Source organism: Diceros bicornis, chromosome 15 (genome assembly GCF_020826845.1).
Source record: "Diceros bicornis minor isolate mBicDic1 chromosome 15, mDicBic1.mat.cur, whole genome shotgun sequence".
Lineage (NCBI taxonomy): Eukaryota > Metazoa > Chordata > Mammalia > Perissodactyla > Rhinocerotidae > Diceros > Diceros bicornis.
In genome coordinates this window covers 25,610,449-25,634,518 of record NC_080754.1, presented here as the reverse complement: position 1 = coordinate 25,634,518, position 24,070 = coordinate 25,610,449, and the positions used below count along the sequence as shown (strand labels likewise).

General features: G+C 42.6%; 1 protein-coding gene across 10 annotated transcripts in view; it reads right to left on the bottom strand.

Moving 5' to 3' along the window:
* The window catches only part of KALRN (kalirin RhoGEF kinase), a 633,650-nt gene that overhangs the window by 70,304 nt on the left and 539,276 nt on the right, over positions 1-24,070 (bottom strand). For 6 of the 10 annotated variants that reach the window (XM_058555937.1, XM_058555940.1, XM_058555941.1 and 3 more), the window contains 2 exons: positions 5,020-5,303; positions 3,403-3,507 (listed from right to left, as the gene is read on the bottom strand). In XM_058555937.1, the coding sequence (XP_058411920.1) occupies positions 3,403-3,507; positions 5,020-5,303 (389 nt within the window). The remainder of the gene's footprint in view (positions 1-3,402; positions 3,508-5,019; positions 5,304-24,070) is intronic. The other 4 variants (XM_058555939.1, XM_058555943.1, XM_058555946.1 and 1 more) reach the window with 1 other exon arrangement.

Sequence of the window (24,070 nt, the reverse complement as noted above, 5' to 3'; positions counted from 1 at the left end):
CTCTCCTTAGGCAGGTCTCCGAAGGAGCCGAGGGGAGGGAGGGGTCACTGAGTTCCCGGGAGGCTGCACCCAGTGACAGCAATGAGGAGACAGGGACAGGCAGGAATTTGGCCACTACAGCGCTGCCCATTACTGTTCTGGGGTATGAAGGGAGTCCAAAAATCTAGCCTTGAGTGTGTCCAAAGAAGAGAAATTGTCCTTGCTTTACTTAGCTGTAGATCTGAAATACAGATATCCACTGGCTGTCAAGCAAAAATGCTAGAGGCCTGGCACTTACAGGCCAGGAAGCTAGAAACCCCCTCCCCATACACCCCCCCCCCCCCATGCACACACGCCTCCACAAACACAGCTGTTTCTGGTAAGGCCCCCAAACTGGAACACTAGAATGTAATAATGGGCTTTAGCAGGACTGTGTGTCTCATGCTGGAGCAGCCCGAGACTCCCCTCCCTGTTCACAGCGAAAGGAGGCTGACGCCAAGGGCCTGTCCTGCTTCTCCTGCACCAGCAATAAGGACTGGTCCATGTGGCTGTTTGGTCAACAGTTTGGAGATTCCTGCTCACTGAGGGATGGAGGTTTTTTCTTCCTTCTCCTACTTGAAAAGAAATTGGGGGAGAAATGGTTAACCCTACATGTGTGTGCCAGCTTTTACCCCTGGCACATCACAGCAGAGGGCAATCATGTGCCCAGGGCCCAGGCTGCTTGCTCCTTCAGTTTTCGACACTAATGATGGTGGGAGTAGAAAGTTGAATGTCCTGGCCATGCTCTGGCTTCAAGTGTGTCCCTTAAGTTAGAGGGAAGAGTTTCAAAAAGGAAGCTTTTTGTTTTTGCTGAGGAAGATTCGCCCTGAGCTAACATCCGTTGCCAATCTTCCTCTTTTTTTTGCTTGAGGAAGATTAGGCCTGAGCTAACAACTGTGCCAATCTTTCTCTACTTTATATGTGGGACACTGCCACGGCATGGCTGGTGAGTGGTGTAGGTCCGTGCCTGGGATCCAAACCTGCGAACGTGGGGCCGCCGAAGCGGAGCACACAGAACTTTAACCACTTGGTCACAGGGCTGGGCCCCAAAAGGAAGCTTCTTGTTGTATAATCTAAAAGTTACTTTAGGCCTTTGCTTCTGAGATGGGGTAAAAAAATCAAATAAATGTTATTAAGAGAGATATAACAACACTCTTTTTCCTCTCTTGGAGAATGTAGGAAAACAGCTTAAGTCTGTTTGGAAATCCAAGTTATCAACTTTTTGATCTAGTAATCCTACCCCTGGGAACTTATTCTAAGGACAGAAGTGAAAAGAACAAACACTGTACGTACAAAGTGATCTGTGGCGGTATTATCTAGTGTAGCAAAAACTGGAAACAACCTGGGATGTCAACGAACAGGCTGGTGGAGCAAATTATAGTATATCAAATAGTGCAATACACCCCAGCTATTAAAATTATAGTCACAAAGGTAAAATTAATAAGATTTTAGGAAATAGTAAGTAAAACATTGAACACATCATATGCATATTATAATTATAAAAATAAAACATACATGCATATGAACAAACATTAGAAGAAACACGGAGAATTAATTGTACAACAATATGATGGGTGGACTTTTAAAAATTCCTTTTGTACTGCTGTAAAAATTATTTTAATAAATCCAACTCTATTTGCTAGGAATTCTGAGGCTCACCCCACTCCCAAATATTCCAGAAGAACAATCGTTTAGAAATCAAACAGCAGGACTGAGGAGGGTTAATGTGTCTAAAAAGGGACTATTGGCATCTGCCTATTTCTGGCTAAGAAAAGGCTATACAAATGTCTAGGGGTAAGTCCACATTCTCAGTTAAAAATTATCCAGAAAAAACATAACATCCTTTTCCACAAAGCTGTGTTTGAGGGAATTCGAGGGGGAAGGTTCGTGACCTTTGCTTATCTTATGCAAGCTGGCACCTCCGTGTAGAGGACTGTGTGGGATGGCAGATAATGTGACATGAGCGCCCTACTCCCCACATACACTATCACTGTTTATACAACATTTTACAATAGGCCTCCGGGAACACAGCAGGTTGGTCCTCGTCCCCATCTCAAGGTGAAACAGGCATTTCTGCTTCTGGGAACCCAGGATGGGTATCCTGCCATGCTTCCTGCTACTTTTCTTCCCAACAGTCAGGAGTCAGAGCTGCCCCCGGGGACCAGGGCCACCAACATCACTTTAGGAGGGGTGAAACTGTGTGCTTCTCATGATGAGTCACAGAGGGGGCAGCAACCACATCTTAGTCATCATCCTGTCCCTAGAAAACGTCCCTCCAGCTTAGCACAGAGGAAGATCTCAATTAATGTCTGTGGGTTACTGACCCAAATGCAAAGCAGAGAGAACTAAAACGAGCACTGGGAAATCACCAGAAACACTGAAGCATCTTCAAACAGTCCTTTTCGAATTGTATCCTGGGTGGCGGTGTGAAAGTTTACTCCCTGTCTATGCAGGCTGGGCCCATCACCGCAGAGGAGCCTGCCCAGTGCAAGGTAGAGCACCAGAGAGCACAGGGAGACCCTGGAGGGATGGCTAAGCAACCACTACCGCCACAACAAAATGACACTCTGAAAAGCAAACGCAAAATACAATCAAAAACTGAAACCACCACCTCAACCTCCAGAGTCCAACAGGACAGCAACGCTAAGAAAAGGCAAGAAAAACCCAGTGAAGTGAAAGCACGGTTTGTAAGGAAAGTGAGGGACGGAGCACACAGTTAACACAGCCCTGGGCCTTGGGTCAGGACCTGGAAGCACATCCCGCCTGAGCCTCTGCTCCAGAACAATCGGGACGATCACCCTCCGACTAGAGACTTGGTGGACATTCACATTTCGGACACCAGTCAGCAACCTGGCATATTCGGTTTGCCCACCTTTGACAACAACCTTGCCTTCACAGCATCTCCATCCCTCATGCTGTGTTTGCCAAATTTCAACAGCACTGGGCTTGACTAGAAGTTACCGTGATCTGGATTTTAGAGTTGAGCATAGGGAAAACAATCAACTAAAATGTAAGTTGAACAGTCAGGTACAACAAGTGATCATGACCTGGAACCACCTCAGATTCCTTTTTGAGACAAAGAGTTCCTTTTGGGACCTGATGCTTCCAAAGGCAGAGCCATTACTCTTCATCAACAGGATGAGACAGCAGGAAGATTCCCACTCTGGGAATTCTACACATACCGATACCCTGCCCAGAATGAAGTCAGACGTCCCGGGTTAGGGGAGGGGACCCCTACCAAATACAGACGGAATCTACGTCATCATGGATTCACGTGTAAGAGACAACAAGGGAGAGAGAGTATTACTACCCCCACCACACACAAAAACGAAATCACATGTTGTACACATTGCCATTTCAAGCGAGAAAGTAAAGAAGTCCTACCATCTCGTCCTGCGTGGGGTCGTTGTCAAAGATCTTCATAGGTGGAGGGAGGGGGGTGTGTGACTCTTCATCTGGCTCATCTTCACCCCAACCTTTCTTGCTCTTCTAGAACAAAAGAGCAGCATTAGTCACAGTTTCATATAGTTAAAGATGACTGTGGTTCAGGACTTGGAATTTTTAATAAAGCAATATATAGGGGCCGGCCCCGTGGCTTAGCGGTTAAGTGCGCACACTCTGCTACTGGCAGCCCGGGTTCGGATCCCAGGCGCGCACCGACGCACCACTTTTCTGGCCATGCTGAGGCCGCGTCCCACATACAGCAACTAGAAGGATGTGCAGCTATGACATACAACTATATACTGGGGCTTTGGGGGAAGAAAAGGAGGAGGATTGGCAATAGATGTTAGCTCAGAGCCAGTCTTCCTCAGCAAACAGAGGAGGATTAGCACGGATGTTAGCTCAGGGCTGATCTTCCTCACAAAAATAAATAAATAAATAAATAAATAAGCAACATATAAGATACCTTCCTCTCAACACACTCCTATTTTTTCAGCTTCACTGTCCTCCTCTGTGGAATGGGTACACTTGCTGTCTCAGAGGACACTGAAGACCAAATGGGGGAAAACACACACACGAGAAACATCTACTGCATTGATTAGCCAGCAAAAGAGAAAGCTGAAAGAACGGTTAGAGAGAACCTAACTTTCAAAGTTTTTGAAGGACTATTAAATCACAATCCGAATATCACCAGGCTCTAGTGCCATTTTCAGAGGGAGAAATGGCAGACAGCATAAAATTACAGAGAGAGTCTGGTTACACATCAGGAAGAATTTCTTAGCCACATCAGTGACTAGAGTAGGTTAGTTTGCCAAATAAAACAGTTATCTCATTCCCCCAACTAAAACATACCTATGATATTTTGAACACAGAATCTCAGCTTTGGAAGGGATTTCAGAGGTCATTGTCCAGCCTGACCTCTTGGCTAACATGGATCTCTCTGACTGTATTGTGAGGTCACATGGTCTCCCAAGCCTTCTGGTATGGGTGTTCGTTTGTTTTCATGAAGGCCCATTTCATCACTGCTTGACTTCCCATTAAAGTCCCTCTTTGAGCTGAAAGCTTGCCTACTGTAAACCTTCACGTGTTAATCACAGTTCTCCCTTCTGGAATTGTCTACTCCCTTTTATATGTGGCACTGCTCAAAATACTTGAAAACAGCTATAATCTCCCAGTACAGTCTTCTGTTTTCCAAGTGAAATGGTCTCCACTCTTTTATTCTTATTCTAAACAGGCCTAGCAGGTTTTGATGTAGAGGCAGGGGACTAGGTTCCCTTGGCTCCCTTTGGGCCCAGGCCTCTATCTCCAAATCTGGCAAAATAGTGTCTGTCTGCTGGATATTCTAGGTGCTAGTCAGTCTCTGAATTGGTCACAAATCAAACTAAAAAGGTCGTGAGAATATAAAGATCTCAGACTACTTAGGCCCAAGAAGACAAACTACTGAGGTCTAGAAACTGGCTAGTTTACAGAACCTGGGGAAGGATGCCTTATAAGGCTCCAGGCAGGATGTATGTCAGAAGTCCCTTCCTAATGGAAGGCTCAGGGGCCTCGTGTAAGTACCTCATCAGCGCTGTCTCCCTGAGGGGTCGTCTCATCTCCAGGCTTGGGAGATCCCAGGTCGAAGCTCTTCCGACCATCCCGTACTTTCTTCTGCTTCTTGATGTTTCCATCTGCTTTCCCACTGTTGAGCCGGCGCACGGGACTCGTTAGCCACTTCTTAAGGGTGTTGGTGGAGCGCTTGGGACCAGGGGAACTGTGGATGGAGTTCAGGGAGGGCTGAGTCTGCAGGTTGGCCACTGACTCGGACTTGCCTCCATTTTCACTTGAGGAATGAGAGTAAGCATCTGAGGAGAAAGAACAGACAGACGTGGCCACGTCAGAGGCAGTTAAGGCAGGCGGCCAGCCTAGGAGGAAGACAGCTACTTCCTTGGGAACTAGGCCACAGGCACAATGTCAAGGCCAGCTGCAGACTCCAGTCGAGGAAACTCTCTCTGGAGGCTAACAGCTGACACTCACTCAATTTTTAATGTGCAAGGCACTGCTCCAGGTGCTGTGGATACAGGAGTGGATACAGGAGGGGATAGAAGACAAAAGACTCCTGCCTTCATGGAAAAAAATCAAGATCCTAAGCAAGAATTACCAACCAATAATTATATCACGGAGCACCTGTGACGTAGTGTATTCTAAAGATACATAAGTCATACATTTTATTTCCATAGAGCTCTTATCTAGCTACGCACACACAGAGGCAGAGAGAGGTAGAGAAGAGCAAAAGACCAAGACAGAGCACGCAAAATAAAGATAAATTCACGAAGCACTATGTGATTAACTGCCAAAGCGCTGGTGTGGACTCGAGACGGTAAGTAAGCAGAGTTCAGAGGAGGGTCAGATCAGTGTAGGCGGGGTTGGTCTGAGAAGTTTTAATGGAAGAGACGTGTCTGAGTAGAAGGGAGAAGGAATTCTGAAAGGGGGAGACGGCAGGAACAAAAGCACAGGGGCAGGAAAATGGAAAAATAAGTTAACACAGCTCATAAGTAGATCCTTTGAATGAAATAAAGATTAACAGAGAAGGAGAAGCTGGATAGACAGATTAGTGAGGACATTTAATAATAAACTAGAGAAGTATGAACTTTGTTGTGAGACTCTACTGGGAAATGACATGATATAAAGGGTTTTTGTTTGTTTGTATGTTTAATTAATCTCACAACTATATACAGCATCTCCCCGGGAAGAGGGATTGGAATCCAGAAGGCCACACGAGGACTATGCACAGGGAGTACAAAGAGCTGAATGTGAGGCATTTCAAAGCAAGAAGTGATACTGTTCGAGTCTGGATGAGAAATCAAAGGTGAGTTGTCTCTCTGTATGCTGCTGCTTCTTATCATCAAAATGGTCTTGGGAGAACACCTGGCCAGCTTTACTGTGACCCCTGATGGACCCCGTCACCCCAGTACCAGTTTGCATACTGATATTTAAACCAAACACATGACTAGCTATTTAAACGAATCATGGCAGTGGTTTTTTACATCTGCTCGTCTCAAAGACTGAATCACCTTTTCCAACAATGACTTCATCCTTGACCTAGACTAGAGGTCTAACCGGGCTTGGAGGCCCTCTGGCCAAGACACAGCCAATACAGAAGAAACAAAATCCTGAAATAAGGTAATGAATGCTTTCACCATAGAGAGCTGCCTCCAGTTTCTACAACTGGCTGATCTCGAGGGCACCAAGGATCACTCAGGATCTTGACCCTATGGGGATTTTCTTAGATATAGCTAGAGTTTTGTGCCTACTTTGGAAAACAGCAGCAGAATGTTTGCATCTAAAATTGAGGTCCTCAAGTCCCCTGGTATGAAGGATAATTTACAGGGTTGCCCTGCTCGGGCAATATCTGGGGATCAACTGACTCAGTTGGTGTCCCTTTAAGGACAACGTTGTAATCTTATCTCAGAGAATTCCTTGCTGGCTGAGGTCTTGGGTATGTTGACATTATTTCTGAAGTGTTTGGTGTAGATCAAACTCCTGTTCTCAGAGCCTGGATGATAAGCATCTCCCCAGCACTTGTAGTAGAACCAGGGCCTCCCTGTTATCTTTCTGCTGATAAACTGCAGAAGCTTTTCATTTACCAGGCCCCTGTGATACCACATGGCTCCATTAAATCCAAGCCTTCAAAACTTAGATTTATCAACATACATTGCGTCAGCAAAACTAGAGGCCCAACCACATTAACTGTGCCTTGTGTAACTAAGCAAGACAGATGACTGCCCAAGTTTTTTGTTCCATGGCAAATCATAGCCTGGCTTTGGGATTCACTAATCCAAATTTTCTTTTTTTGTGTGAGGAAGATTAGCCCTGAGCTAACATCCGATGCCAATTCTCCTCTTTTTGCTGAGAAAGATTGGCCCTGAGCTAACATCCGTGCCCATATTCTTCCACTTTATATGGCAGGCCGCCACAGCATGGCTTGACAAGCGGTGCGTCGGTGCGTACCCAGGATACGGACCTGCGAACCCTCAGGCCAACTGAAGTGGACCGAGTGCACTTAACTGCTATGCCATCGGGTCGGCCCCCACTAATCCAAATTTTGACCATTCTTCTCACATGGTCATCTGGTTCTGCTTTGGTGCATTCTGTACAAATTAATTTGGTGCAAGAGTACAAATTACAAAGTACAAATTAAAAATCAAGAGTATTCTCAATTTTATTATTTCAAGTTTATTCTGTGTAAACAGTCAAGGCCATTCAACCACAGCCCACATAAAAGCAAATTCAAGAGTTGGAAGCAATCTATAATTCATCTGGTTAGGGTCCTGTATTAAAACAGGACCATTTCTAAATCACTTTGAATGCATGGTGATAAAAGAATGTGGCAGGGTTTAGTCTGGAAAATTTGTACTTAGCTTAGAAATTTCCTAAAAAAATTTTCTTTAGAAAATTTGTACTTTGCTGCTTAAAGAATGATTGGCATGTTATACTCATCCCATTTTCAGAAGATGGCTGCAATTAGCTGTTTGAGAATTTATTCCAGTACTTTTCCAGGCACAAAAGTTAATTGACTTGATTTGTAACAACTACAACAATAATACCATTATTTCTTCAAATCTTTCCAAGCTGAGGTAGGTACTATTTATTATGATTCTCGTCTTAGGAAATAGAAAATCAGAGTGTTCCAGGAAACCAAGGCTCATGGTTGGTAAGTGGCAGAGAGGCAAGATTCAAAGCCAGATTTGACTCCACTGCACATATATTTAATCTTATTCCTATATGTATGTTCATTCCATGTATTCCTTTAGCCTCTAAAATTATTGTAAAAAGGAGCATCAAGTTGTTAACTTATGTAACATTTCAAATATACATTTGTATATAGTTTATATATGTTATAAAATTTCAATGCTGAAAATACGTCTTCTTCTCACTAACTTTACAGATAAAGCAATCACGGTTTCGATATGAGAAATCCACCGTTACAAATGAGCTAGTCACAAAGCCAGAACCAGAATCCAGGCGACTCTTCCCCTGCTCCCTGGCTCTGAATCAATGCCTTGTCTTCAGCCCTGAGGCACAGAAACTGCCCTTCAGGCTGATATCCGGTTTTAAGACACTGGGAAGACAAATGTGTCCCCGGATACCGCAGGTAATAAAGTTCCCTGCACGGTCTAGTATGTACAACTTGCTTTCTAGATCAGAAAGAAATCATGTTCTGAGGCTGATTTTACTATGAAATATTTTTAAAATACAGAAAAATATAGAAAAAATTTGACACCCAGGTATCTACTACCTAGATATGATGAATGTAAATATTTTTGCCATATTTGCTTTAGCTTTTTAAAAAAGAAAAAAAAGATTAGACATAGTTGAAGCTTTTTGATTTTTTTCACCCACTCGCAATTCCATTCCCCCTTCCCCTTCCCAGAGTTAAATTCTCTTCTGAAGTTGGTGTGCATCTTTCCCATCCATGTTGTCAGCCATTTACCGTGAATACAAACAGTATTATTTTGTGTTTTATATTTTATACAATTATTGTAATGTAGGTATCATTTTGTAACTTGCTCATTTATTCAAAATTATTTGAGATTTATCCATGTTCATACATGTAGATCTAGTTCATTCATTTTAAATGTTGAATAATATTCTTTCATAGGACATATTGTGATGTTTTAAATACATTTTCCTAACCATAAGATATTTAGGTTGTTACACACACACACACACACACACACACGTATCCAGTCATTATAAGCAATCCCCTACTGGTCTCTGCATATGTGTGAGATTCCTCCAGGGCAGTGCTTCCCAAACCACCTGTGATAAAGGACCTGTTTTTCTTATTTCCAATCTGTTTTGGACCAACGCTTTTATAAAATACAAAGTCACACTCTTGGATGTCGTGGAAATGTCAAGTTGCTCTGAAAGCTTGTAAACGCTTACTCTTATTTTCTGTACTTATTTCACTGTGGACTAGAAACAAACAGCTCACAAACCTTCACCATCTACAGATCACACACTGAGTAGCACTGCTCTCAACTGTAAAGCATCGAAAGCGTGTATCTCAAGGTGGAAGCGCTGGTTTTAGGGAATACACACTGCCAGCTCCCACTAGGTGTTGCCAAACTGCTCTCTGGTTTACTCCCACCAACTGTGTGCAAGAGTTTTCGTCTTTCCGCATTCTCCTCGATGTACATTAGTACATAATTCTCCTCTGGAAAAATTAAATGTATCCTCCCTAACCAAAAACATGTACTTCAAGGAAGTAAACTGAGATGAAATAGAATGTTTCAAGAAGAAGAAATGAAAAGGTAAAAACCAGTGCCTCTAGACTAACAGAAAATGCATCCTATCGTTGATTTCTCAGCTGCAACTGGAAAAATAGGAAACTTGGCGGGGCATTCCATGAGGCTGAAGGTCCAGCTTCATAGACTGAGTGGCATAAGCTTACCTGCTTGGTCCTGAAATCGAGAAAAATCTAAATAAGCTAACAAACAACAAACTGTTATCCACGAGCAGACTTTTACACTATTTTTCATCCCTACTTCCTTTAATTCCCAAGCCACCTCTCTAAACCACCCAATGTCTTAATACCTGAGGAAAGAAGACACGCTGCACGCTCACAGAACACACGCCAAAGCTTCACCAACGACTAGAGAATTCCTGACCTCAACACTCATCTCTTAATGATCTTTTGTTGAAGTTGATTAAAAAAGAAACTTGCTGGTATATCTTCCTGCCTCTTATGATCCAAGAACAACCCACTGGTGGCTACTCAATGGGTTGCAACAAACAGTTGACCTGGGTTCTGGTCCTGCTCTGCCACTAACTAGCTAGGCAGCACTGGGCAGACACCCAGGCCTCTCTTTCTTCATCTACAACATGGACAGATTAGACAGGATGCATTCAAAGCCTGGCTCCACCACTGACTAGCTGTGTGACTCTGGGCCAGTTACTTAGCCTCTCTATATTTTGGTTTTCTCATCAGTAAATGAAGATAATATTCATATCTATCCCATAGGGTTGTTATTAGGATTAAGGAGTTAATATTTGTAAAGTGCTTACAAGACTTTTGACTCATAGGAAGCACCATCTAAGTTAAATAAATCAATAAAACCATAAAAGTCTCCCCTAATTCCATGACTGTGGTTTTATACTGTATGTTCCTTCATCCCATCTATATGTTCTTCTAAAGGCTAGACTTGATGATTCAAGGCCACTTTTAGCTTCAAAGTTCTATGCCTCACGAAAGCAAAGGAAAACTTAATGCTACCAGTTGCCATGCTATGTCATTCTCTCTCACTTCAAGTAACCATGCCTATGACCAATGCCTGAAATCTCGTCTGAAAATAAGGCAGTCAGATCCCTGAGCAACCAAGTCACTGTTGTCCCCTTCCTCCATCATTTGGAAGTTTAAGCAGCACAGGTTGTTTCCTGGAGATGATATACACCTTCTTATCTACAGGGTATCCCTCAGAATGAGAGCTTCTGATGGACTTTATGACCAGGCCATTGAACAACTGTTGAGATTAGGGTCTCAGATACCATCACGGGCTTAGAATAAACATGTCAATGTTATTAGCTTAAGCCTTGGGGCAAGGACTCTGTGATTTCAGATATTTTTTTTAACCACAGCAGCATGTTTCCAAGCAGTACAGGAGATGAGAACTGTCTGCTTGACATGAAGATGAAAAATGGAATAAAGCCCACGAGAGTCTGCACACTGAACACATTCTAACAAGTCCATTGTCCATGTCAAACACTGTCCTTTTTTTACTTGGCTCACCCTTCATTAGCAACCAAAATAGAAGATATTTGCGTACAACGTGGGTAGTAACTCAATATACTAGAAATTTGTTATATCTAATACAGCTCATTTATAAATTCAATTTCTTTTTTAAAAAGTTTCAACTCATACTTATTTCACTTTTATATTATAACTAAAAGAAAAAGCTTCAGCCTTTTTTGATCTAGTGTAAAATTTGCAAAACTATTCTGAGAGCAGAATATATCGTCCACACGTCATCAAAGAATGTAAATTCAGGATACAGCAAATGCCTTATGGCTGCATCCATATTTTCCTAATCACAAAATATTGATTCAGCCTTCTCTCCAATGACCTCAAAGTGAGTTGAATATAAAGAAGGACTACATCTTCTAGACAAAAAGCGAAGACAGTTCTATTAGTTTTGTGGGTTTAATATCCCCCTAAAGACCAGGAAAGGTGTCCTTGAAAGCCCTAGGCTGGGACCCCAGAGAGTGTATGTATGTATGTGCAGGTGGCATCTAAGGTTTCAGGGCATTGTGAGCACCCCAGATGCATAACTCACTAAGCTGGCCCACCATTTTCTACACTGGCTTGAGGGGCACAATTCAAGAATGAAAAACTCATTTCAATCCACTCTTCTGGAGTTCAGTGACAATATTTAATCACACCCCAAAGGCATGTCTTTCGCATACTGTATTATGTAACTGCTAAGAGACATGGGGTCTGGTTGTTCTATATTAATCATACCTGTTTTATCTAGATGGTCAATGGGTCTATAACGCACCGCTCGTATTGGAAGCTTTGACTCCAACGGCTAAATTCAGAAGAAATCACAAAGATTCCTAAAATCCACTAGATATTTACAGAAGAGTCTTTAATTTTTTATAATTTATTTATTTATTTATTTTTTCCCCCAAAGCCCCAGTAGATAGTTGTATGTCATAGCTGCACATCCTTCTAGTTGCTGTATGTGGGACACGGCCTCAGCATGGCCGGAGAAGCGGTGCGTCGGTGCATGCCCGGGGTTCCGAACCTGGGCCACCAGTAGCGGAGTGCACACACTTAACCGCCAAGCCACAGGGCCGGCCCTACAGAAGAGTCTTTTAACCTCCTGTTTTTTTGTCTTGCTTTAGCTCCAATGATACAGGAATAATTGTAAACTCATCTTTATTGCTTCCCATGACTTGAGCTATATAAAGCAAATGCATTTCAATATATCTGTCTGCAGAGATTATACACCCAAACATTCCTGTTTTCTTTGACTTCTATAAATAATTTACTTAATATAAAAATTATAGAAGCATCACATACTTTTTATTCACACTGGAAATTGTACCTCTAGAGAAGGACGTATGATGAGAAGGTCAAGAGCGAAAATTCTCTGGGTAATAAATCCATAAATTCAATTGTTTGTAAGCATGGACAGTACAAAACCTAAAGTATTAATATGTCCTTCATGGGGTAAGATAATGGCTCTGGCAGGTCTTTTAGCAGAATGCTTATGAAAGCCAATCTCTTGGTTCTATATTCTGCTAAACTCCTGAGGCTACATACCACCAGGTCCTGGCATGGCTGGCTTCCCAGCAAACCACTTGGTTGGGCATCTTGGTGTCTGGGCTACTTAATGCCAGAGGATAAAGCAAGCTGCTATGGTGACAGCAACAGGACATGGGGGAGAAGAGAATCAGCCTGGTCTAGAAACACTGTTTCTTAACACTAGGAAACTTGTTGCCCTTGCAATTGCTCCTACCACAATGTCAGACTGAACTTAGTGAACACATCTTGGCTCAGGATATCCCTTCTCCCATCTCTTAGCCATACTCAAGTCCCAAATGCATAGTGCAAGCCCCTGTCTCGCTTATCATACTGTAGCTTTTATACTTACTTCAAGAATCTCTTCTCCAGTGAGTCCTTTGCCAATCCACCATTCTCCACCTCACCACTTTACTCGGGCATTATCTGTTTTTTATAAATTTTTTACATCAAAATCCCTATGATTTATAATGTCTGTGTCTGATTTTTCCCATTAACTTAAGAGTACAAAATGAAGGACCATTCTGAGCCTTAAAAGCACATTTTGTTGGGCTGTATTGTAGTTCATTTCTATGTATTGGTCCCCTTCTCTTCCCTACACTGCTGTTCCTATCCTGGTAGAACGTGCAGAGAGATCTGAACCATAGAGATGATTCAAAATTCAGTGACATTCACATAGGATAGGAATCCTTTTCATCTTCAGAGCCCACTGGGACATGCTCTTATTATCAGGATCTTTCCCAACAGACAAAACAATCTCCACGGGGGTGAAAAGCCAGCACCTCTGGCTTCAATCTAGACAAACTCCTTGGAATTCTGTTTTAATTCAGTCCAGATCTCCCTCAACTACTGCTGGCTCCTTCAGTGCCCTGCCCCCACCCTCCCTGCTTTGACTTCTGTCAGGATGCCATTGGATGCAGAGGGTAAAATGATAAAGTTTCCAACTGCTTGTCCTCAGTTCTCCTTGGCCTCAGTTTCCCCTATGTAATCTCTTCTCTGAACCAGAGACAAAAGGAGGAGAGAACTCAAAGGGCACCGAGTCAGTCCCCTCCCCCCACCCCAAATAAGCACATCCTAAACATGAGAGCCATTTCTGTGACATGTTGCCACACCAACTCTTCTGATTCACTATCCCCTCTAGTTGCCTTTGGAAGTTAAAGGCTAAAAATTCTCTTTCTTGATTCCACCACCACTCTCTATTCTGGGAGTGGATGCTGAAGCTTGACATATCAGATCAGGCAAAAGCCAGTGAAAGCAGCTCTGTTGCTCTTCCAAGAGTAAACATTCTAGATACTATTTCCATCTATCTACCCATTTCATTCTCCCAGACTTGTCCACAGCCTCTGGAGAGAGAACACACATTTCTTCCAGGCTATGCAGTAGAGAACTCTCCTAAAAGGCTCTGAACGGTTCAAAACATAACCACCAAAAAGAGCATGGTGAAACTTCACAAATTCAGAGTGAAGAAAGGTCATGCCCTATTAGTATAAAACCTAAATACAGATTTTTAAAGAAATGGTTCCAACTTGCGATAGGGCAACAAGAATCAGTGGATCAGGAGGAACTGAGGTCACCTGAGACATGCTTTCGTCTATAAAGATATCACGAGCACAAGAAGGTCATCTAATCCTGACGCATGGCACCCATCATGCTCCAAGGCTGAAGAAGGCATCTTCTTCCAGCTTCATCTCCCCACGTGCAGCCCTCCCAAGCTCCATACTTCACAGGTAAGCCAAATTCCCCTGGTAAAATAGGGCCACTCCTGAGTCCAGGGTGTATCCACACCTGAGTTTTCTCCTAGGCCTTCAAACAAGCCCTCAAATAGGTTAAATGAGCTCCCTAAACAGTTTACTCTATGAACTTACATAGCAACATTTTCCACTTTTCTTTTCAGATTGTGTGAACATTAACAAGTTCAACCCTAGTGATACAAAGCCTCAAAATAACATTATACAAATAATTATACATAATAATTTATAGATTATTGGTCAGAGAATGACCAAGGCTAACTTTCAGTTTTTCTCTCCTGCAAGCAGATTCTTCACTCACAAAGACTTCTGCACTGATATGTTTCTTTCCATTCCTACTCTCACTGCCCTAATTCAGATCTTTTAAATCCATTTGCTTTAACTATGTAAGAACCTCCAAACTGGTCTCTCCGCAGCTCATGCGTCTTTTTGTCGTATCCATTTGACACATCTCTGCTACCACAGCAATTATATTGCTTAGGGCAAGTCACTGTTCAAAACTTGATCAATAAAATCTAACTTGTCAGCCTGCCATTTAAGCTACTCCATGGTCAGGCGTGCTCACCTTTCCAGCTCTATGAGCGTCCATTCTTTGATAATCTGAGATTCTCAAGCTATGGTCCCCAGACCAGCAATGTTAGCATCACTAAGGAACTTGTTAGAAATGCAAATTCTTGGGGATCCAGAGCTACTGGATCAGAAACTATGCGGATGGCCTGGCACTTTGTGTTTTATCAAGCCCTCCAAGTAACTTTGATGTATTCCAAAGTTTGGAAACGATTAGTCTATATGAACCTCCACTTCAGTCTAATTGTTCAGTTCGCTGCACCAACCATGTTGCATTCCCCATTGCTCATATCACCCTGCAGCCTCTCTGCTTGTCTAAAGCCTACCTAGGACCTCTGAGATGACTAAGCCCAGCACATTCTCCTTTTTCTCTAATAGTACCTGATAAATGCTTGTTTATGTACTTTACCTCTCTAACTATAAGGGAAGTCCTGGAGGACAGAGATGTTCTCCATCTTTGTATCCCCAGCACAACCTCTTTGGTCATAGAGGAGATCATTAAATGGCTAGTGATGAATAGCTAAGGACAAAGAAAGATAAATCATTGGAGTCTGAGTATGTTTAGGCCCAGAGACCTGTAAGAAAAAGGCAATTTTGGTGAGGTGCTCGTCTCTTCAACTTAGCAAGGTGACTATCGATATAGGCTAGTGCTTCCTGTTCCTTAAGATGTTCTAAGTGTTGCCCAGTCAATTAAGATGGGTTAAATGAAGTTACCTGTTTGTTTACTGTAAGACTTCTTGGAACCTTTAATATACTAATTAACATGTTCATGTAGATGATGACTAACCAAGGGGAACATATAGTATTTACCAAATTCTATTAATATGTTGTAGAAAGCAGTGTGGTTAGCATTGATCTTGGCTATTATTCCACCTGATTCTGGAACACAAAAGGTGAATCAGACTCCCAAGGATGGTATCCTGACAGCAGGGTTCCCAGTCAAACTCAAAACCTCTTAGGAACGCCAAAGTGGGAGATAAGTTACAGTCCAGTCCAGTTATTTTTGGCTTATGTGCTATCACATCAGAGTCTACCCAGAAGCCAGTGGGAAGCCTGACCTGGATTCTACTTAGAACGTGCCCTTAGTAGTAACCTTAACCAAAGGTAACCAAATGCCAGGCTTAATTATAGAGGCAGAGGGAAAGAGTTGAGCCGGGTGACACTGGAAAGTTTAAGACTGTAATTGAGCGCTACTTAACTGAAAATGTTGCAATGGAAATTCTCCTAGGGAACCTGAGGGAAGCAGAAAGAGGTGGCTGGTGGTCAATGACTGTTTTCAGTGTCCTTTTTTGGCGAACTACTTTTTCTGTGCGAGGTGGGAAAGCGTTAAGCTTTAGGGTCTCCTGGACTTGATGCAGTCTGAAACCCTGTGGTCTTAACCTGGCCCTTTTTCTCCCAAGCACCTGTGCCAAGTGAGTTTTCTTCTAGGTCCTTGCTACCTGGCCTGGAAGAAAGCAGCAGACAAGAAAGCTGAGTTCAGTCTGGCCCACCCAACCAAGCACCATGTCTCCTACATTTCTCCACTCTGTGTTCTTCATGCAGCAGCACCCCCATGGTCCTCCTCCCTGGCCTCCTCGGACCCAGAGCACAGATTCAACACTAAGGGTACACGTGGCCAGGAAAATCCACTACCTGGCCTACCTAGGGATGAGATTCACAAGTACGATCCCATTTGGCATGTCTTTAAAATTTTTATTTTGACATAATTTCAGATTTAGAGAAAAGTTGCAAGATTAGTACAAAGAATTCCTATACACTCTTCACCCAGATTCCCCAAATGTTCACGTTTTGCCACTTGCTTTTTCTTTTTTCTCTCTCTCTCATTCACTCGCTTTCTCAACTGTCCAAGAATGATTTCAGAGAAGATTCCCTTTATCCCTAAATATTTCAGTGTATGTTTCCTAAAAACAAGGATATTCTCTTACAAAATTACAGAACAATTAGCAAAATCAGGAAATTAACATTAATACTCTACTTTATTCAAATGTTGCCAATTGTTCCAATAATGTCCTTTATAGAAAAAGGTCATGTCTTTCATGACTTGGTTATCTTTTACGGGTACAGGGTAGTTATTTTATCAAATATTCCCTCAATTTGGGTTTGCTGGATGTATCCCTATGATTAGATTTAGAGTGTGCAGGAAATGAACCCCTGAAAATGATGCACCATGTCAGAAGGCACGTAATATCGATTTGATCCAAGTCTAGCAATGTCAACTTTGATCCCTTGGTTACGGTGGTGTCTGTCAGTGGCACAATTTTCTAATCCATCAAGTTAAATTACATACATGCTCAATCCTGCTGCTTTAAAAGTCTGGTTCAGGGCCGGCTCTGTGGCTTAGTGGTTAAGTGCGCGTGCTCCGCTACTGGTGGCCCGGGTTCGGATCCCGGGCGCGCAACGACGCACCGCTTCTCTGGCCATGCTGAGGCCGCGTCCCACATACAGCAACTAGAAGGATGTGCAACTATGACACACAACTATCTACTGGGGCTTTGCGGAAAAAAATGGAGGAGGATTGGCAATAGATGTTAGCTCAGAGCCTGTCTTCCTCAGCAAAAAGAGGAGGATTAGCATGGATGTTAGCTCAGGGCTGATCTTCCTCACAAAAAAAAAAAAAAAAGTCTGGTTCAAATCAACTGTAAATGATGCTTGAATACAATTCCTGTAAAATACCCAATTCCATTCATAAAACAATTTCCTGATCACAAATAGAGAGGAGAATAATTTTCCACTTCATTGAAAACAGATTAAACAATGTATAATAAAAATGGTGACCATGCTAAAGGCTAGAACTAGATTCTGTTAAAATTTTATAAGTTGTGCTTTATTTGACATGCTATTTAAAGTTGATTTTAGCTTTGTGGGCATACAAATTCAGTCAAGCTGAAGTTTCCACATGAAACTCACATTCTTAAATAGGGATTCTGAGAGCTAGTCTGGGGTTAGGTTTGTACTCAACCCATGAGTCTCTTCTATAGTTCTTGAAATTGTCACTGAAAATGGTGTTGGAGGTTTCGGAAGAGGCATAAAATTCTGGCTGGCTCTGTTAATTACTTACAATATTTTACTAATAAATACAGAAAGATCATCATGACAAAGAACATTGGTTGCACTAGAGTCTTAAGTATGGGAGCTGACCAGCTGAAAAGGCCAGAGGTTGAAGAATGCAAACATGATTCTAAGAGACTGGTAGACAGTGAGGCATTTCCTGTCTCACAAGTCAAATTTAAGAGTGTTAAAGGTGGGAGAAATGGCAAGTAGGTGATGAGAGAATAGATCAGTGAGAACCTTAGAAGCTCAAATGCAGGCATCTAGTCTAGAAAACACTGAATTACGTTACTTAACTGTTGTAGCAAATAGTAAGCCTTGGGCACATGAAGAGAGGTTGAGTTGGGATGATACCTTGGAACCCTGGAAGGGTTATTTCCTAAGTATACCATGTAGGTTATTTGTATAATTGGGACCAGAAACTCCCTTTAGCAAGCATTCTCTGCCTTTGGGGCAGGTAAGACAAGCTGACACCTCGTCCTCTAGCCATGAGCTGGTTCCTGAGACCCCCTAGCAGTATTTCAACTTCCCTTCAATCAGGAAAAACATTCAAAGTACCCAGTGGGCTGCTAGGGAACAGGGCATCTATTCACCTCACATAGGGGTCAAAGCTCAGACGTCTTCAGGGACCAACGGGTAAGGTAAACATGAGGAGACTGTGGATACAGAACAATCAGGAGGCATGGAGTGGCAAAATGGAGAGGGCAAGTCTGCTAAATACATTCATATTCATATTTCTAAAAATAATCCAAACACTCTGTTGCCAAATACTACACATGTGGGACCAAAGGCCCAAGGGCTGCTACTTTGTCGTGCCTGCCTGTAGGTGACAAGGCCATCTCCTCTTTACTGGAGCTGGAACCCCCATCTTCATGATCAGCAATGACTGGGATGGGATATCATCCAGCACCACAGACATCCCGGAGATCCTCTGCAGGAAAGATCCGCAATTAGATTATTTCCATAAGAGCATCTCTTTCCTAGAAGATTGCCTACACCCTGCCCCATTAGGATGGCTCTTTTATTACTTAAGCGCTGGGTCCTATAGGCTCAATATATATAACATTTATATTTGAAGATACTGTGTTCTTATTTATTCATTCAACAAACACTTACTGAGCGGCATCTACTGAATGCCAGGTGCTATTCCCGATGCTGGGCTAGAGCAGCAAAGGAGACAAAGTCCCTGACATTAGGAAGTCAACATTCTAGTTGGGGGGTGGGGGGTCCGATAGTAAGCTAATAAACGAGTTAGAAAAATTCCCAGTACTGTTGAACAGTATTTAGAGAATTAAACTGGCTAATGAGCTGGAGAGGGCCTGCATAACTTCTTCAGAGTGAGCAGCTGGTGACAGTCTCTCTGAGAAGTAAGCTGAGACCTGAATGATAAGAAGGAACTAGCTATGTAAAGATGTGGATAGGGCCTCTGCCAAGGGCACAGTCTGTGCAGAAATCATAAGGCAGCAATGAGTTTGGGATGTTCAAGTTACCTGAAGGAAGTTCTTGTGGCTGGAGCACAGCTGGTGGGTGGAGGGATACAAAATGAAGTTGGAAAGGTAAGCAGTGGTTAGATTCGGAGCCCCGCAGGCCATGGCAGGGAGTTGGCACTTTATCCTAAACGCAATGGAAAACTATTGGAGGGAGAGGTGATGAGATATGATTTCCTTTAATTGACAATCTTTAATTTCTGATTGGTCCACGTTGTATACCAAATAAATTTCTCCTGAATTAGAATCACCTTTCTACCAAGAATCATCTTTTCTTCTAAAAGAATTTGAGGAGAAACATCTTACCAAATATGGATGAATGGGAAATATCAGGATATTCAGATCTGGTCTCTTAGACAAACTACTCCTCCATATTCAGCTCACACACATAAGGCCACCCTATTCCTTCCTACTATCAGCGTGTGTTTCTGACGCCTTTGTGTCACCCGATCTCTCCACTGTATTCTTCCTGCTATGGTCTAAGGCATATTGATACAGCTTTAGGTGACATTATCAATGAGATATGCTCCTACCTCTGATCTTGCTGATCTCTTTGCCTTGACAGTTCTTCCTCCAGATCCCACAAGGCTCATTCCCTCTCGGCTTTCCATCCTTATTGAAAGGCTGCCTTTATGGGCCAGCTCCGTGGCTTAGCAGTTAAGTGCGCGCGCTCCACTACTGGCGGCCCGGGTTCAGATCCCGGGCGTGCACCGGCGCACCGCTTCTCCGGCCATGCTGAGGCCGCATCCCACATACAGCAACTAGAAGGATGTGCAACTATGACGTACAACTATCTACTGGCGCTTTGGGGGGGACAAAAAAAAAAAAGGAGAAGGATTGGCAATAGATGTTAGCTCAGGGCTGATCTTCCTCACATACAAAAAAAGAAAGGCTACCTTTGCAGTTCGGTCTTCCCTGGCTACTCTATTTAAATTGGTAACATCCCACCCCTTCAGGCTGACATTCCCTGTTCCCTTTCCTTTTTATTTTCCTTATAGCACTCATCTGCTTCTGGCCTACTGTATTATTCATGTCTTTTTATTTTCTGTATTCTGATGCTTTGATATCTGGGGTCTTCTGACCCTGGAGGGACAGCTGCTCCCAGGGCTATCTAATTCTCAGAGATAGCAAACAGCCTGCTTTTCATATGCAAACCCACCAATCCAGAGCCCAAACCCTCAACCATCTTCTTTATCTGCTCTCACATTTCCAGCCATTATCTAAGTGCCCTAATCATCCAAAGGCCAGGTACCTGACAACTAGGAACAGGCCCTACACCCCAGAGCCTGCTGAAATGATTCAAACCAGCCTACCCTAAATCTGCTTACTCTGACTCACCTTTTAAAGGCTTCAGCCCACTGGTTCCTTTGCTCTCTCTTCCTGCAATCAACCTCAGTGTTTTCTCCTGTGGCCCTGGTTGGTATGCTGCCTCCTCTTGGGAATGTGAGTAATAAACTATCTTTTTGGTGTAACCATCTCCTGATCTGCTCGTCTTATTGAACCTCAAAATTTTCTATTACTACACTCTATTTAAAAATACCTACTGGGGCCGGCCCAGTGGCGTAGTGGTTAAGTGCGTGCGCTCTGCTTCGGCAGCCCAGGGTTCACAGGTTCGGATCCCGGGCATGCACCAATGCACTGCTCATCAAGCCATGCTATGGTGGCGTCCCATATAAAGTAGAGGAAGATGGGCACGGATGTTAGCCCACGGCCAATCTTCCTCAGCAAAAAGAGGAGGATTGGCAATGGATGTTAGCCAATGGCCAATATTCTTCAGCAAAAAGAGGAGGACTGGCATAGGATGTTAGCTCAGAGCTAATCTTCCTCACAAAAAATAAATAAATAAAAATACCTACTATAGAATTTACTTTATTACTTGTTTCTCCTACCCGCCTCACTAGAATAGAAGCTCCATGAGGATTTCTTGCCTGCTTTTGTTCACTCTTGTGTTTCTGGCACCTAGAAGTGTGCCCTATACAGAGACTAAAACACTCAATAAACATTTGTTGGAAAAAAAAGACTTCATAGAAAATGCTGAATAAATATGTTCTTAATATTAAATGAATAAAAAGGCATCCCAGGTGCCTGTCTGTGAGAGCATGGATAAATACAGGAGCCAAGTGCTAATGAATGACCTTGGCATTTGAGCTCCAGCTCACTTCTTCACCTTTCTGAACCTAATCTATCAAACAGAGATAACCTCTGAGATAATACTTACTTACATAGTGAAAGGTTATTATATGACAACAAACAGCAATGACAATGACGATTGTTGAATGACAATAAACAGTATTGTGTTGTAATATAGTAATGCCCATGGGGCTTAAGACCTAGGAGACAGCCAGTCCTTATCCTGAGCCATCAGACAGCACTGCTTTGAGTCATCTGCTGAACGAGTTCCCTTTCGCTTTCCTTCACAGCACAGCAGCAAAGGGAGAATGCATTTCCTTCTTCCCAGCAGCTCCACTATCCGTTTCTCCCTTCTATAACCTGCTGCTCCTCATCAGTCACAGAGGCGGAAGCAGATCCCAGCAAGTGCAAACACACATCCACACTCACAGACGTGCACGACAAGTGTGAAGGGGTGAGTGGCACGACACATTTAGGACTACCATGAACTCAGGTGGGAGACCCCAAAACTATCAGACTTCCATTAGAAGACAGAATTTATCTGGCTCATAAAATTTCCCACCCGTTTCTTACTCCAACGTTAGGAAGTACTTCATGACTTTAACAAATAAAAATATTTAGATGAATAGAAGGATTTAAAAAAAAAGTCAAGCTTTCAAAAGTAAAACATAGTCATTATAGGAAAAAACAGAAAATGAAAAGTTTCTGTAATCCTTCCATCATGTAATCCTTCCACTACACCTTTAATAATTTAGAACATTTACCTCATCTTTGTGCAGGTATATATATGTGTGTAGAGCAAGATATCTGTGGAATGAATGAACTAAAACTTAAGCCCAGGTGACCTTTCTTTAGCTCACTGTCCCCTTAGCTAAGTCTCAGTGTTCCAGGCAGCCTGAACGCTGCTTGAGTACCTTTCCTGGTACCTTCTCAGTTCTAGGCCAGGCTCCAAGCTCCGAACTCCCTAAGAGAAGGAATGTGCAGTACAGTAAAAAGAGCACTGGGCCACACCAAGAATCCCAGGTGAGGATTCTAGGTTTACTGCTAATTTGCTACATGGTTTTAGGCAAATCCCAATCTTGCTGGGTTTCAATTTACCTATGTGTCAAATGGAAAAACAACTCTCGATCATCTTTACCAGCACTTTTACCTTTAAAACTCAGAGATACAGAAGACTGAAATTTGTATTCTAAGCTGACTTTTAGATGCCATTACCACAGAGGAGGGCCAACATTTCAAATCCTTCCCTTTGGCCCCAATTCTCAGGCAGGCCCACAGCAGAGAAGCTCCCAGAAGCCAGAGTTAGAACCTGAGCCGGAGAGAAGCAAAAACATATGGCCGTTGATCACCAAAGAGAAGGTGAGAGGGGGGCAGCGTGTTGTAAGGTTTCCGCACATTTCCAGTGACTAGTCCTTGGGTCTGACTCAGCTCCCCTCCACTTAACCACTCCTATTGGGCAGACAGCACGGGCTCAGTCTCCAGGTATCTGTTTCTCACGACCCTTGAAAATCCTGCCATCTATTCCAGAGTCTTAAAGTGTGTGAATTTATAATCAACATTTCATTTAAAAGTAGCACAAGAGACCATGAATTTGTAAAACTGTGGAGAAATGCTTAGACAATATTAAGTGAAAGAAGCAGGATACAAGGTTGAGTATAAAAACTGAATCAGCTGTGCTAATTATGCATTGCTTACAGATGGGGATACGTTCTGAGAAATGCATTGTTAGGCGATTTCTTCATTGTGTGAACATCATAGAATGTATTTACAAAAACTTAGATGGTATAGCCTACTACACAGCTAGGCTATAAGGTACTGATCCTATGAGACCACCATCGTATGTGTGATCCATCGTCGACCCAAACATCATGTAGCACATGACTGTATATTTTACACACAGAAAAAAGACAGAGAGAAATAACTAAAGTCAAAGTGTCTAGGCGTAAGTGATATATTTTCCTATGCTTTCCTGATTATCTACTATAAATATATATTACTTTAAAAAGTACATCTTTTACTATAAATATATATTACTTTAAAAAATACATAAATACATGCTCATGAAATTTCAAACAAGACCCTAGAAAAGGATAGGGTTAAATGTCTTCCACCTCACTCCAATTCCTTCCCAGCTATTCTCTCATACCCCAATTCTACTCCCCTACCTAAAGGTAACCATAACTGCTTGATGTGTACCTCTCAGTCCATTTTCTGTGTATTCACACACACAATGGTTTGTCCTTGTACAATGCAGTTCATACTATGAAGCTGAATGTTTCTATATAGATTTTTTTTTCATTTAACAAGGGGGAGATCTTCCCACGTCTGTATTTTCTTTTCTGTTT